Source organism: Triticum urartu, chromosome 3A (assembly GCF_056163025.1).
Source record: "Triticum urartu cultivar PI428250 chromosome 3A, HENAU_Tu73, whole genome shotgun sequence".
Lineage (NCBI taxonomy): Eukaryota > Viridiplantae > Streptophyta > Magnoliopsida > Poales > Poaceae > Triticum > Triticum urartu.
The window spans coordinates 655,184,068-655,198,309 of NC_141875.1; the positions used below are offsets into that span (position 1 = coordinate 655,184,068).

Below are 14,242 nucleotides of genomic sequence, written 5' to 3' on the forward strand. Positions count from 1 at the left end.
CCTGTCCCGGGGGGGCACATGGGCTGTAGGGGGTGCGCCTTGGCCTACATGGGCCAAGGGCACCAGCCCTACTAGGCCCATGCGCCTAGGGTTTCCACCAAGGAGGAGTCCAAGTGGTGGAAGGCACCCCGAGGTGCCTTGGGGGGGAGGGAAACCCTCCCCTGGCCGCCGCACCTAGGAGATCTGATCTCCTAGGCTGCGCACCAACCCCCCTGGCACCCCTATATATAGTGGGGGGAAGAGGAGGGATTTCACACCAGCCCCTGGCGCCTCCCTCTCTCCCCGTTACGTCTCCTTTTCGTAGTATAGGCGAAGCCCTGCTACTGTGACGCCCTGCATCCACCACCACGCCGTCGTGCTGCTGGATCTTCATCAACCTCTCCTTCTCCCTTGCTGGATCAAGAAGGAGGAGACGTCTCCCGTCCCGTACGTGTGTTGAACGCGGAGGTGCTGTCCGTTCGGCGCTGGTCATCGGTGATTTGGATCACGTCGAGTACGACTACATCATCACCGTTCTTTTGAACGCTTCCGTGCGCAATCTACAAAGGTATGTAGATGCATTAGATGACTCGTTGCTAGATGAACTCCTAGATGATCTTGGTGAAACGAGTAGGAAAATTTTTGTTTTCTGCAACGTTCCCCAACATTTTGGATATGTCGAAATGATATTATATTTGACAGAAAAAGATTAATAGCCCTTTGGGGATTGTAAAACTATGCAATTGGATTCCGAATAGGGTTGTATTGCAGAGAAAGGACCAGGGGGAATGTTGATGTTGGGAGCAAGACTCATCGAACAGGTAGCAAGTGGGATCTATCGAGCTTCTCAAGGGTAGAGAATTGGGGTTCCAGGGCTGAAGATGTGAAAGCTTTTTGATCTTCAGGGTTTTTTGCTTCTTCTGTTATGGGGGCTGTGGCACCCCGGCTCAGAGAAACCGGAACGCCTCGTATTCCAGCCCAGAGATCAAGGAGAAGTGTCTGGAATACGGCACTGCTTGACACATAACAAATCAGCTCTTATTACAAGAATAATAATACAAGAGTCTGATGTTACAAAGAAGCACATCAGCACGGCGATACTACACTTGCTCTATGCTAGCAGCGGAACAACTCGAAGCAGCGGAATACTTCTAGCAGTGGAACAACGACGAAGGTGGTGAACTCCACTCTGCAGGGACTCTGGCTGGGACACGATCTAGCTCACACGCACGGCAACCTCGATAAGCAATCAAGCAATCATGGCATCACCTGCAATCTAGCATGACACGCCAGGTCAGTAAATTGAATGTACTTTCAAGCTCACAACAACCATAAACATCAAGGCAAGAGAATAACATAGCATTAAACAGGTTAATTAAATTAACAACTACTATGATGAAGCATCTACTAAGCATGGTATGAAACTACCATCATACTGATAAACCAACATCTCAGATCTCCATAACCATATCACTCTTGGCTAACCGACCAAGTAATATACCATCTCGATCACCTCATGATCAAAACCAAACGGTGATCACTCACGGATCACCAACGGAACCACACTTGGTCCAACAGGTTACCTCATAACTAAACGATGATCACTCATGGATCACAAACAGAACATCCACATGATCACCTCATAACCACATCACAAACTGAATGATCATCCTACAGATCATCCCAACATCATCATCAACATCTTGCCAAACTGTACTGCTCAATATATATCAACATATAAATCACCTATAAGTCATTCCGTCATGTGAGTGTTGATCGAACGGTGTGACCTAGTACGAACTTGTGCCCATTGCTCGAGGACGCGGCTATCGATAGATTAAACACACACACTCTGCAGAGGTAGCGCACTTTACCCACACCACAGAATCCATGGCCTCGCACTCCCATTCGGGTGGACCAACGACATTCCGAAAAAACCGATCTACTGCCATGACACTCTCCCGGCCACTCCGACCAACACCCCTTTTTGGGTTCAGTCCTGGGTGGCCCCGTGCCTACCAAAGGCACCAACGGCCACCGTCGTGGCAAAACAAAAACGGTCCCAAATGGGGACAAAAAGGCGCCTAACAACAACTACGGGCACACAAGGTTATGTCTGCTTACCGGGACAGGGTACCGCACGCCCATAACCTTCCCTCGTTGGAGGCACCGGCGAGAGGCATGACAATAGACCGCATTAGGGCCTTCCCATAAAAGACAAATGTGGTTGCACTGGAAAAGTCCGTTTCAATGGCACCTGACCAACTTAATGACGGAATTTATCCCCAAAATATAACAGTATTAACTGATACTCCGATATTATCTATCAACCTATAATCCAAGTCATAACAATATCCAACAAATAATCCCAAGCTTAATATAGTCTTATCAAAATACTCCGAGGGCAGTATAACACTACTATAATGATAAATCTAAGAACGATAATACTACTACTCAAATATCAAGAACTAACTATCCAACTATGATCCACATGCAAGCATCATCTCCAACATCATACTCCAAAACATACTATCAACTAGCATCATGATGAAAACAATTCTAGCCACTAATACTCCGAAGGCAGCATGCCATACCAAGTAATACTCCAAAATAATACTAGATACCATCATGAAAATAATCATAATAGCCATTAAGAATCCAAAGACACATGTCATCCACATAATCATCAAAATATAAGTCCTAGAACTCCAAGCAATATCATGGCAATATCAAGATCAAAACAATACTCCGAGAAATGCCATGAACAAATCATACATAGCTAATGCAATATTTTAAACAAGTTCAAATAAATAAACCATGTCACTGCATTGCAATCATGCAAATGGAGGGTGTGGCTTGCCTGGGGTGGAAGAAATCACCGGGAAGGGGTGCGAGAAGCTTGCGGAAAGAATCGCCGGAAAACGTTCTCTCTTGGAGGGGGCTGATTAAGTGCAAGGGCAAAATGGTCATTTTCACAGTGTCAAACCATAGTGAAAATGAAACCAACAAAACAGGCTCGACGAAACGAAGAGGTGGGCTTCAGATTCACCTGATTTGGAGCTATTGGTAAAAAGATATGAATGTTTTTCTGCCAGGGACCTATATGTAAATAAATCATCACAAACATGCCCTCGGCTGGAAAAACAGAAAGCGCACTTTGCGGAAATGTGCCTTCTCCTGTGGAAAACGTATTCCTCGTTGTAACAGACAGAAAATACGCCTACAATAAAGGAAAGCATACCTTGGCTGAAGTAGAAGCAAAATACGCTTTCAGATGAAGGAAACGGAATGTGTGGGAGTTCGTCTCCACTTATCTTTCGTGGCTGGCGGGGTCAACGGCTGAGGGGCTGACACGCGGGGCCGCGGCCAGCTGGCAGGGGGTCGTCGTCTTCTTCTTCTCCTTGCTCGCGCTCGCCCGCGGTCCAAAGGGAGGTCGCCGGTGCGGGAGCTCGTCCGGCCGGCTCCGGCCATCCCCCGCCTCACTCGACCTATGGGCGAGCTCATCAGGAGGAGCCGCACCCGTCTGCGGAGAGCACGGGCTCTGAGGTGGACCGATACTAGCGCGAACGGAGACATGGCGGACGGTGGCTCGGGCAGAAGTGGGCACGTGCCCACTGGCCACGGGAGGAAGAGGCGAAGGGCGCGGAAGAACCAGAGGGCTCTAGGGGTTCTATTGGTGGTGGAAGAAGGATGAGAAGAGCTCGGGTTGGCGCTGATTTGGGAGGAGGTCGTCGGCGGCAATGGCGACCGTGGGGGTCGGGTAGAGGCTCTGGAGCTCGGGGAAGTGACTGGGGAGGTCTATAGGAGGGAGGAGAGGAGGCTGATGAGCTCGGGAGGCCGTGGGGATGGCTATATATAGCCGAGCGAGGGAGGTCGAGCTCGGGTGTCGCCGCGGGGATCCGGCCAACGCTCTGGCGACGGCCAGCGATCACGGGGAGGCGCGGGATCGTGACGAAGGGAGAGCGGACAAGCGACAGTGGTGCACAGTGCAGGAGGGGCCGAGGGCGCAGAGGGGAAACGGACACGGCGTCATCAGTGCTCGGTCGGCCACGGTGCGCCAGTGGGCGCGCGGTGACGAACGCTGGGGCTTATGGGGGGAAGTGGCTCCATGAGGACGGCGAAGACACGGGGAACACGTTGGACAGGCCCGTACTTGCTGAGACGCCGAGCAGAGGAGGGGCCCGGGCAAGAAGACGCTCTGGACGCGGCCGGTGCGTACCAAAATGGTGGTCACCGCGCAGACTGGCAAGGAGCAGAAGCCAAGGGTTGGCAAATTATGTCTAGTGGTAAGTTCTTCCAGGGGAGGTTTCAACTACGGTGGTAGATCGATGAAAGGAGTTGTGGTTAAATGGTAATCATCCTCTGAAGTTTACTGCGGCAAACTTGGTCGTGCACTGCTAATCAACAGAGATTTGATTGGGTCAAATGGAGTTGTCTGAGATGATTAACTAAGGAAGGACTATGATTATGAAGGTTTTGGGGCATAATGGAGCACAAACTAATATAGTTGCTTTGTAACTCATATTTTATGGGTCCAGAAACTTGATTAGGAAGGTGCACCTACATGGAGATGCCACTTGAGCTGAATTTTGGCAAGACTTAGTTATTTGGACAGATAAAGGTGCTTTAAAAATTTCATACCAATTAGATGCACCAAAATGGTACTTCCTTCACAACTATTTTCCCTGTCCAGAAACTTGCAAAAACTCTAGAGACATATTGGCTTGATGAAATGGTCCCAAATTTGCTGGAGAGAAGTTATTTGGGTAGGAGAATGCTCTGGTAAATTTTCAGGTAAAATGAAGCAATATAAAATGTACTTACTTCACAACCTGAAAATATTGACAGAATCAAAGATTTGATTCTGTGCTCACATAGATCAAGGGATGGAGCTGAAATTTGGAGGAGTGTGCTAATATGAGCACATGAAGGAGAGTGCAAAATTTCAACTCATTTGGATAACCCTAACTAGTACTTCCTTCACAAAGCCTTTTGTTTGACAGAAACTTTTAAAAATCACTGAGGAAGATTGGCTAGGCAAATAAAGTTGAATTTTTTCATGGAGAAATTATTTGGACATAAAAGAATGCCCAAAAAGTTTGGGAGCAAACAAGGTTGGATAAATGACATTTCCTTCACAAAGTGCCCCTCTGGACAGAAATGAAGAATAATTATTCAGGAATTATTCTTGCGCTAGGACAGGAAAGTTTGGGCATATTTGAGCAACATATGACCCAAAGAAATTATGAAAATTATTTGTAAATTTTTGGATGGACAGAAATATAGGTTGCTTCATAATCTAGGGTAGACAGGGTTATTCCTTTATTAGAAAAAGGAATATTCCCTAGAAAAAGATTTTAGGGTTTGGTCAAAGAGTGAAGTGACATGATTTTGGCAAAGTTTTGAGAATTATTATCCACTTGAGAGGGAGGATAAGGATGATTTCCCAAATGGCAAGACCACAGAACCATTCGAAAAAGAAAAAACAGAACAAAAACCAATAAATCAAAAAAAAACAGAAAAAAGCCAAAAACCCGGCTGTTACAGGGGCTGATGCCTGGTCTTTTGCTCTGGGCCTTGGCGGTAGTGTTTTGTTAGACACCGCGACATCTTTTGGATTTCTGAACTCTGTCTTGTAATAGCGATGACCTGGGAGAACTTGCTTTACTGGTATGTCTATTACGGGTAGAAAGCTTGTGGTTGGAACCTTTTGGACTGGTGTATGTTTCCGCTGTTGATTTCATTTAAATGAAATCGGAGGAGGAACCTCTTTTGCTCAAAAAAGCTACCATGCGAATCAAAGGATGAGATGATTCAATACTACTCGGTTTCAGAAATAGTATGATATACCATTAAAAAAACTCATATTATTTGCATGCATGCATCTCACGCTTACCGTGGGCAAAGTAGTCCTCGACGAGGAGTGCGACCAGCCACAAGCATCGGCGTCTCGTATGGACACTGTCGTCGTACGGCTGCCGTCTCGTACGGCCGCCGTCCACGGGGAGTTGGTCCAGCCGTCCACAATAACGCCTTGACACTCGGCCGTTGTGAGCGTGTTGTCCACGGGGCCAACATCGTGTCCAGTGGCCGCCATGGATGACAGGCTGAGCCGTCAGACTGGCCGGCGGCGCCGAGCTCCTTCGGTGAGGGCGTGAGGCCATGGACGAGAGGTCGTTGCTGCATCGTGTTGTTTGGCCACCGCCGTCAAGGCTCTTCGAAGTGGCCGCCATTGACGCAAGCGAGAATAAGATAACCCTAATTAGACATATTTAAAAAGTATAAAGCTGTTTAAATCACTACTTTAATAATCTAAACATAAACACTCTTATATGTCTTGGAAGTTGATCCGTCCGTCCACGACGACGTTTTGACACACGGCCACTGCGAACGTGCTGTCCGCCGGGCCAATAGCGTGTCCTGCGGCCGCCACGGACGAGCCGTCCGACTGGCCGGCGGCGCCGAGCTCCTTCGGTGAGGCCATGGGCGAGAGGTCGTCACCGCATCGTGTTGTTTGGCCGCCGCCGTCAAGGCCCTTCCGCATGGCCGCCATTGACGCAAGTGAAACACTCTTATATTTTTTTTCTACAGGGAAGTAACTGTTAGAGCATGACAAAGTACTTGTGTTTTGGAATTGGGAATCAGCTATTGGAATTGAGGATTGACAACAGGTGGGATTGGGATGCTTTGAGATTGTCGCGGCCACGTGTCGCTCATCCGATTGGGTCTCACAACATCGCCAGTCTCATAGGATTGGGTCTCACTGCGTTACCGCCCACCTCCTGTGTGCTCTGGTCTGGTCAGCACCACAAACTACTCTGGCCCAGCGAAGAGGAAGACGTCTGTTGTTCGGCCACGACCAACTTCGCTACCTTTCCTTGCAATCCCGCTTGGCTAATGGCACCGGAGCAACACAACTACTTGCTCAGCCTCCTTCTTTTAGGAGTTCTGCACCGGAAACGGTGAACAACGTCGCCTATGAAATCTCAGAGCAAACATTTACCAAGGTTCAACTAATTACTGCAAATCCATCACATAGTAGATCCATGGTTGTCCTAATAATTAATGGTTTAATCACACCACAAAGGTTCACAATGGTACATCAATACAAGTTCGTAAACGGTTCCAACTATCCTAGAACCAACACAAATTATACAAGTCTCATAGTTTTCTTCCCTGAAATATCATTACTTGTGCAGTTTTAGTAAGCAATAGTATATTATGCTAGGGATAAGGGTCTGTCCCGGTCATCATTGTTGCAACGGTTGCTATGTCAATGTTTTGCTTTGCCTTTTTCTTTCCCTTCAGATATCCTTATCTTGTAGAATCCTCTCATATAGTCGGTTTTACCTTAATTGAAGTTGGAGACACAATATTATATGTTAAATCGCTACACATGAGACGATAATCATTTGGAAGTTCTACTAGATTTTCCAAAGAGATACCTCGAAGAAGTGGAACTTCTTTATGGCTCTCGCCAGTAATATCATGTAATCACCCTTGCTATGTTGTACATATCTCTCAATCTGAGCCTTAGTTGTCCCAATTTTCTCCTAACATGAAAAAAAACATGGTACAATATATAAACAAATAAAAAAATGAAGTGTTATAAAATACTCCCAAGATAATACACACTCACCTTTTGACCTGAAAATCCTTTGTACTCGTCATCGTAGTGAGCGACAATTTTGTTCCTCAAGAATAAAACTGAGTGAAGCAAGTTGTTATCCTTATGTTCTCGTTCGATGTTATTCTCATCTTTTGGTTTTGTAAACTCTCGCATGAGATGAATTAGTCCAAGAGACGGCTCCCTCATGAGTTGACCTCCTTTCTCTGTCTGTGCGTATGGTAGCTTGTTTTTTGCATCACGATCCATGTCAACCATAAAATGTATTTCTCTGATGAACTCAATCTTTGTGTTGGCATTCCATAAACCCGGCTGCCAAAGTAGGTCGTCATAACTGCACCATTGGCACATCACATATGAGCAAATACATGACTTATAACCATAATAATAAGATAAAGGACAACATATGGCCAACATATTTATTTTGCAAAATGACAACCGACCTACCTCACTGTTCCCTGCATTAAGAAGCGAGCCAACTCCCTTAATTCCATACTGGCTTGGTTACCGTGCCCAAACAAGGAATTTAGACAGCCTCCAATCTCGTTCCAGTGTGTTGCTTTCAAACCATTGGCTGCATGTTTTCACAAAAATGCATAAATTGTCAAAATGATTAAGCAAAGGTGCCATGATTCCACAGGTGAAATACTCACTTTAATAATTTCCTAAGGCCATTACATTAAAGGAAACAAACTTGAACTATACTTGGGTAACAAAATGTTTCATTTTCAAGAAAACGTATCTAGTTCAATGCAAAATGCTACAAAAAAAATCAGAATTTATTGTTATTTCATAATGCCTAAAAGTAAAGTGTCATGATCATTACTGATGACACGCCACTTAGCTGCAACAACCAGTACTCTGAAGTCAGAACTCAAGCATTGGTGTTGGACAGTTTCCCATAAAATTAAAGTGCATAGAAATAGCAAGTGTGGAGTAGCATATATATAAGAATGTAAAACATTAAATAAAATCTATCATTATACTTCAAGCTACCACATTGATCCACATAGAGTAAGTAATCTACTCTGTTGTTTTTGTAACGGATCTTAGTTACAAGGGATGGGATTTAAAACTGAAGATAAGAAACATATAGTATAAATTTGCAAAAAGAGACATGCATGTGTTTGAATCAAAATCTGAACAACGGAACTCTGTACTGCATGGCAATGACATAACTGCTTGCATCAGCAATTCATCAACAAACGTTCCTACATATTAAGTTCCTATCTCCTTCCTTTATTTTTTATTAAATGGACGGAGTACAAATGAATTTGACTCGGAATCTCCCTGCCCAAGAATAAATTTAAACCTCATAATTCCTCTGTAGACATCTATAAAGTGTGCCGTTGATTATCTTTCCTACGTACTGCACATTAAGACCATATGTAGCTAAATATATGAATACATTTTGCACACTAGGGATTTGACTTGTAAGACCTAAAACTAGGAAAGTTGAATAAAGAGAACAATTTGATTTCAATTAAATTTCAAATAGTATGTACTGGCATGTGAGAAATGAGAATGCGACATGCTTCAGATTTAACAAGATGTATGGATCTAGTTGTAATTGAAAAGGTGTCGTCGTGAATAGAGAAGAGTCGGGCTATGGTGCACTTTTGAATTGACCGTCAGTGCAAAGTTAACGATAACTAGAAATGGTTGATTTCCAGGAATCAAATTACCATGTACCAGTGCAAGGCATGCAAGTAGTCAGAACAATTTGTGTGAGATACATGTGCAAGTGGCACATCATACAAGAATTCGCAACAGTGTTGCAGCTACAACAGTAATGATTTCAAGCAACCAATCATGCCAAGTAGGTAATAAGCTGTGTATGCTATGCTGAAAAAAACATAAATCATGGATGGAAGGGGGCGATTGAAAAGTGGAATGTAACATCAGCCACTTCCGAATGTTATAGAAACTCGCAATGAATATATTTTCTAGGAAACATATAGAAGAAATCATGGAAGCATACTAATGAACTGAAATAACAACAGTCCGTGTGGATGTGACTCGAGATGATGAGACTGAACATCTATCCACTCATCACCCACATTTTCATAGAATAAGAGAAGTGTTCAAGAACAATAGAGTGGAGACGAGCGGACGCCCATGAATTGGTTATCACTATCGGGTTGAGTTCATGTTTGATTGGAAGTGACTGAGAAGAGGTACATTGAGAAGTACCAAAGAGTATTAAGTACTTGTACATTGAGAAGTACTTATATTGCATGGCATCGATAAAGTAAGAAGAATCGACATATCAATGCCAATGTGTTATCTGTGCGACCTAACGTATCATCGAAAAAGAGGAGCATGATTTGTTGTGGCAAAAACCCTAAACTTGGAAGTGAAAACATGTCAAATATGTGGTAAATCTTGTTTACTGTGCTAAATAATACACACAAAAAATGGGCACCATAAAAAATATACGAGAAGGGGTCAGAGTGATCGATTGAGAATAGCCTATAAAATTATGGTAACTTTACTCTAATGAATGAGCATCTTAGATGGGTATGCAATAATCATAGTGGAAACATATAGCTAGACACATTCCACCAATCAAATAATGTAAGTTCAATATATATCGCTAATGATGAGGCAGATGGAGGAAGAAAAGGCAAGGTTTCCATTTCATATTGGTTGAGTTGTGTCAAAATTGTACAGGTAAATACAAAACAACATACACACTATCAGAAAGACTATTCAAAAATACGAGACATTTTCTTAAGCATTTTAATACAACATATACTGATAATTGGAAGTATCTAGAGGCATGATACTGTTGCAATAAAAACCATTGAATACAAGCACCAAGAAGTTGAGCAGACAAAGAGAATTCTCTATTTTTATTTAGAGAAAAGGCTCGCACCTAGCCCGACTTTGAATTTAAAATGCCATCAACCGGACAGGATTATAACGGACAACAGATCACAAAGCAAGCAAGAAAGAAATGGCTAAAGATACAAGGTGCTGTGGGAGCAGCAAACGAGCCTCAAACAGACTACAAACATATGAACTAAGACTAAAGCACCAGGCTGGTTGAGGTCGAAGAAGCCCACCACCACGATGATACACCGGAGCAGGCAGAAGCTAGAGCTTGGGAGGGAGAACAACCAGCAGGTGTCCCACACAAACGAGTCAACTCCCTATGGAACAGGCACGCACAGGCTCGACCCACTCCATCTCTAAAGTACTCCCTCCGTAAACTAATATAAGAGCGTTTAGATCAGAGAGTAGCAGTGACACCCTGGCACGAAGGGCGTCGATCCGTCGAAGGATGGAAACGTGAGCACTGACGCTCAGGACGTTCGGAGACCAGATCATATCATGAACACTGAGCAAGGCTGCTACTCAGGAAACTACCGAGGACAAAGCTGCAAGGAATGCCGATGCCGAAGTTGCATTGCAGAAAGATTCCATGAGTAAGTCAGCACGGAGGCACGAACCACGCCGCAATCGACCGCCTAGAAACCAGACCAAGTGCACCCACACCCCCAATTCACCCATAGCGGCACCTCCATGAAGGGGACGACGCCCAAAGCACCGCTGCCGCCCAATCCGGCAAAGTATTGGGTTCTCTCACCCGAGCCAACAGAGGAGGAGAGAGCCAACAGAGGAGGAGAGAGGGAGGGAGGGAGGATACCTTGACGGCCCCTTCGGATCGTAACCACACCCATCATCGGGCTGGCAGAACCAGCCGAGGATTTCTCCCGCAATCCATCCCCCACCTTCGCCAGCCCTTACCAGCGTAGAACCGACAGTCAAGAGACCGCCACGGCCCAGAAATGGCAAGGTGGAGGAAACTTGAGAGGTTGCAAACGACGAGCTTCAGAACTGGAGCGAAGTCGACAGGACGACAAACACTACAATGGCCAGTGGCCGACATCATCAGCCACCCGGCCGTCCACACGACCAAGGCAGCTGGGCAGCACCTGAGACTGGGCCCTCGCCGAGAAGAGGCCAAGACTCCCACCAACCAGGGCCGCCGCACACCGGGAAAACCAGCCTCGCCGGTCACCCAACGAGCAACGAGCCGCGAGCACGCAGCCAGCCTCCCCAGCTGCCGCACCCCAGCAGCTCCCGAACCACATTCCAAGTATCCAACACCCAGCGGTCAGCCCATCATGGGGACGGAACAGAGCAGCCAGATCTGGCCGGCGACGAAGGAGCCCACGCTCAAGAGACAACGACACAGAAATACGGCAGGAGTCGCCATGAGGATCCTCCACCCACGAATGCGCAACCACCAGCAGCCAAGACCGGCGGCGTTCGGCACCACCGTGCCTGGGAAGCAGTGGGGCCTCTACCCCGCCCCCCAACGCCACGGGCGGCTGGGCATGAAGACGATGTGCCCCAGCCCACCCGACGCCGGCAACCCGCCCCGAGAGAGGCAGCCATTGAGGTGCATCGCGTTGCAGGCCAGATCTGAAGCTTCGCGCCGACGAATCGCAGCAGGAGCGATCAGGGGAGATGCGGGAGGAAGAGGAGGGAAGCCCCGCCGCCGATGTTATAAATACGAGCTATCAACTAATGTTTCAGTTTAATTCTTCTTGATTGATGAAGAAACCTATAATAATTATTGTTGAGTGGAGGATAAGGAAGAATGATTGCAAGAAGCAAAACTGGAACTGGAAACTAGGAGTACACGATAGGCCACGGATGATATCGGTCTTCTGTTGTCGATATTTATGAATAATAACATAAGTAACACACTTGCTGAAGTATTTTTCTACCAAAATACAACCGTATTTTCACAAGACATATACCCTTTGTGCTATTATTGAAACGATGGGCTATTATGGGACCATATTTAAAAGAGAAAACAATACAAAAATCATCATGCATTTATCTAGGCGTGCAAATGCACGCGTCACCCATCGAATTCATTCATTGTTGTTCAGAAGAAGAAGAAAAAGGATAATATGAACTTGAAGGTTTAAATTACCTCCTTGATAATATATGTCCATATTTCCTAATAACACCAACGGCTCGCCATCCACCATCTTGTAATATATGTTCGGCGGGTCAAGCCTTATTTGCATTAATTCGCGTTGAGTGTTTCTTGCACTGGATGTACCCTCACCAGCATAATGACTGTTGACATGATCAATAGTGGAGAAGATATCCCTATAAATAAGGGCATGCTTATTAGAGACTGATGGTGCAAAGATACTAGCTTTTTTTTTTGAGGGAAAGATACTAGCTTCTCATTTGTGCAAAAGTTAATACGTACCTAAACATTTTAAAGCCGTGTTCAGAGAAGCCATTGTAAGGGTCACCTTCCTCAAACATTGTTTGTCCTCCAAGTTGTTCCATTGTGCCGTCAACTCCCCTAAACACTATATATGCTACGTCATGGCAGTGTGGGTCCTCCCAAATGCCCACTGGCTTCAGTATGTTTGGATGAGTAAATTCCAGTAGAGCTTTGTACATGGTATATGCACCATCCATTGTCTTCCTTAGAGCAACGCAACGCTTTCCATCAACTGTAGCTTCATACATTTCTGCTGCCCCTGGAACCAGTACATCCTTGATAGCTAGTGTGCAGCCACGATGATCTACTAGTATCTGCAAGAAAACCAAATTGCATGTGATTATCATTTATATTTTTTTTGGGGGGGGGGGGGGGGGGGGGGGGGGGGATGGTTCAAGTGCTAACTTACTTGGCAATTAGTGGGGTTGCATTGCACTGGAACCCTGAACCGATGTATCAAAATGTTAGATATGTATACACATATATGGACTAAATCTAGTGCAAGCATAAAACATGATAGACCAAATCCATCCCTGCGATAAGGTAAGGTAAGGAAATGCTAATGTGAATACCCTCAAAATGGCAAAAACATGTACCGCACAACCCTAAAGATTTTTGTATAAAAATATGTATGTACCTTGTCAAAAATATATTGCTACTTACAAACTATGTTAATTTACGAGTTGTGCAAGAAAACAAATCTGTACATACATAGTTGCAAAAGAAAATAACGCATCTCCTCTTTTTTGTTGATAAATAAACAACTACATATTTTGGCACAAAGTTTGTCCACTAAACATATTTTCCCCACAATACATACACACCCATAATGCACATAATCCAACTCCACTTATTGTGAAATTTAAATGCGAAGGTAGGCAAACCAAACTGACCGTAGATCTGGTCCATCTGGAGGGTCCTTGGCTGAGCTGCTGCCCACCTGCTGCTTTCCTTCCCCCCCCCCCCCCCCCCCCCCCCTTCGCATGATAGCCGCGCTTCACTTCTAACTAGTGTTTTATCTTTTTAGAAACAATTTTGTGAAAGAACTCAAGGTTGGTTGAGCTGTTCTTCCAGGAATTGCTGTTTGCTAGTGGTTGTGTAGGAAAGCAAATTGCTACTCTGCTCCCCAAGAGTTTATATATCACCATACATGCGTAACTCGTGAAGATACACCAAATTTTACACTATCAAGGTGGCACGTTCTACACAGGACAGTGGTCACGAACCCATTAGGTGAACATATTCACTCACCATAATCTGCTGAAAAGAAAAATCACTCACCACAATGTGGTGGTGGATCGAATGAGCCCACTTTACCAAAAACGTGACCAAATTCTAAAAGATCACGTAAAAGGGCAAAGTAAGAGCATCAG

At 45.2% G+C, this 14,242-nt stretch overlaps 1 protein-coding gene across 1 annotated transcript; it reads right to left on the minus strand.

Moving 5' to 3' along the window:
* Nucleotides 1-992: 992 nt before the first annotated feature.
* On the minus strand, nt 993-13,826 carry LOC125545781 (uncharacterized). Its single transcript, XM_087513817.1, has 9 exons — nt 13,763-13,826; nt 13,279-13,312; nt 12,849-13,183; nt 12,561-12,742; nt 8,054-8,180; nt 7,619-7,940; nt 7,425-7,532; nt 5,876-6,194; nt 993-1,255 (listed from the first exon to the last, which is right to left on the minus strand). Exons 3-9 carry the CDS (start codon nt 13,115-13,117, stop codon nt 1,245-1,247), a joined length of 1,338 nt encoding a protein of 445 aa, XP_087369943.1. The 5' UTR covers nt 13,118-13,183; nt 13,279-13,312; nt 13,763-13,826; the 3' UTR covers nt 993-1,244.
* Nucleotides 13,827-14,242: the final 416 nt, after the last annotated feature.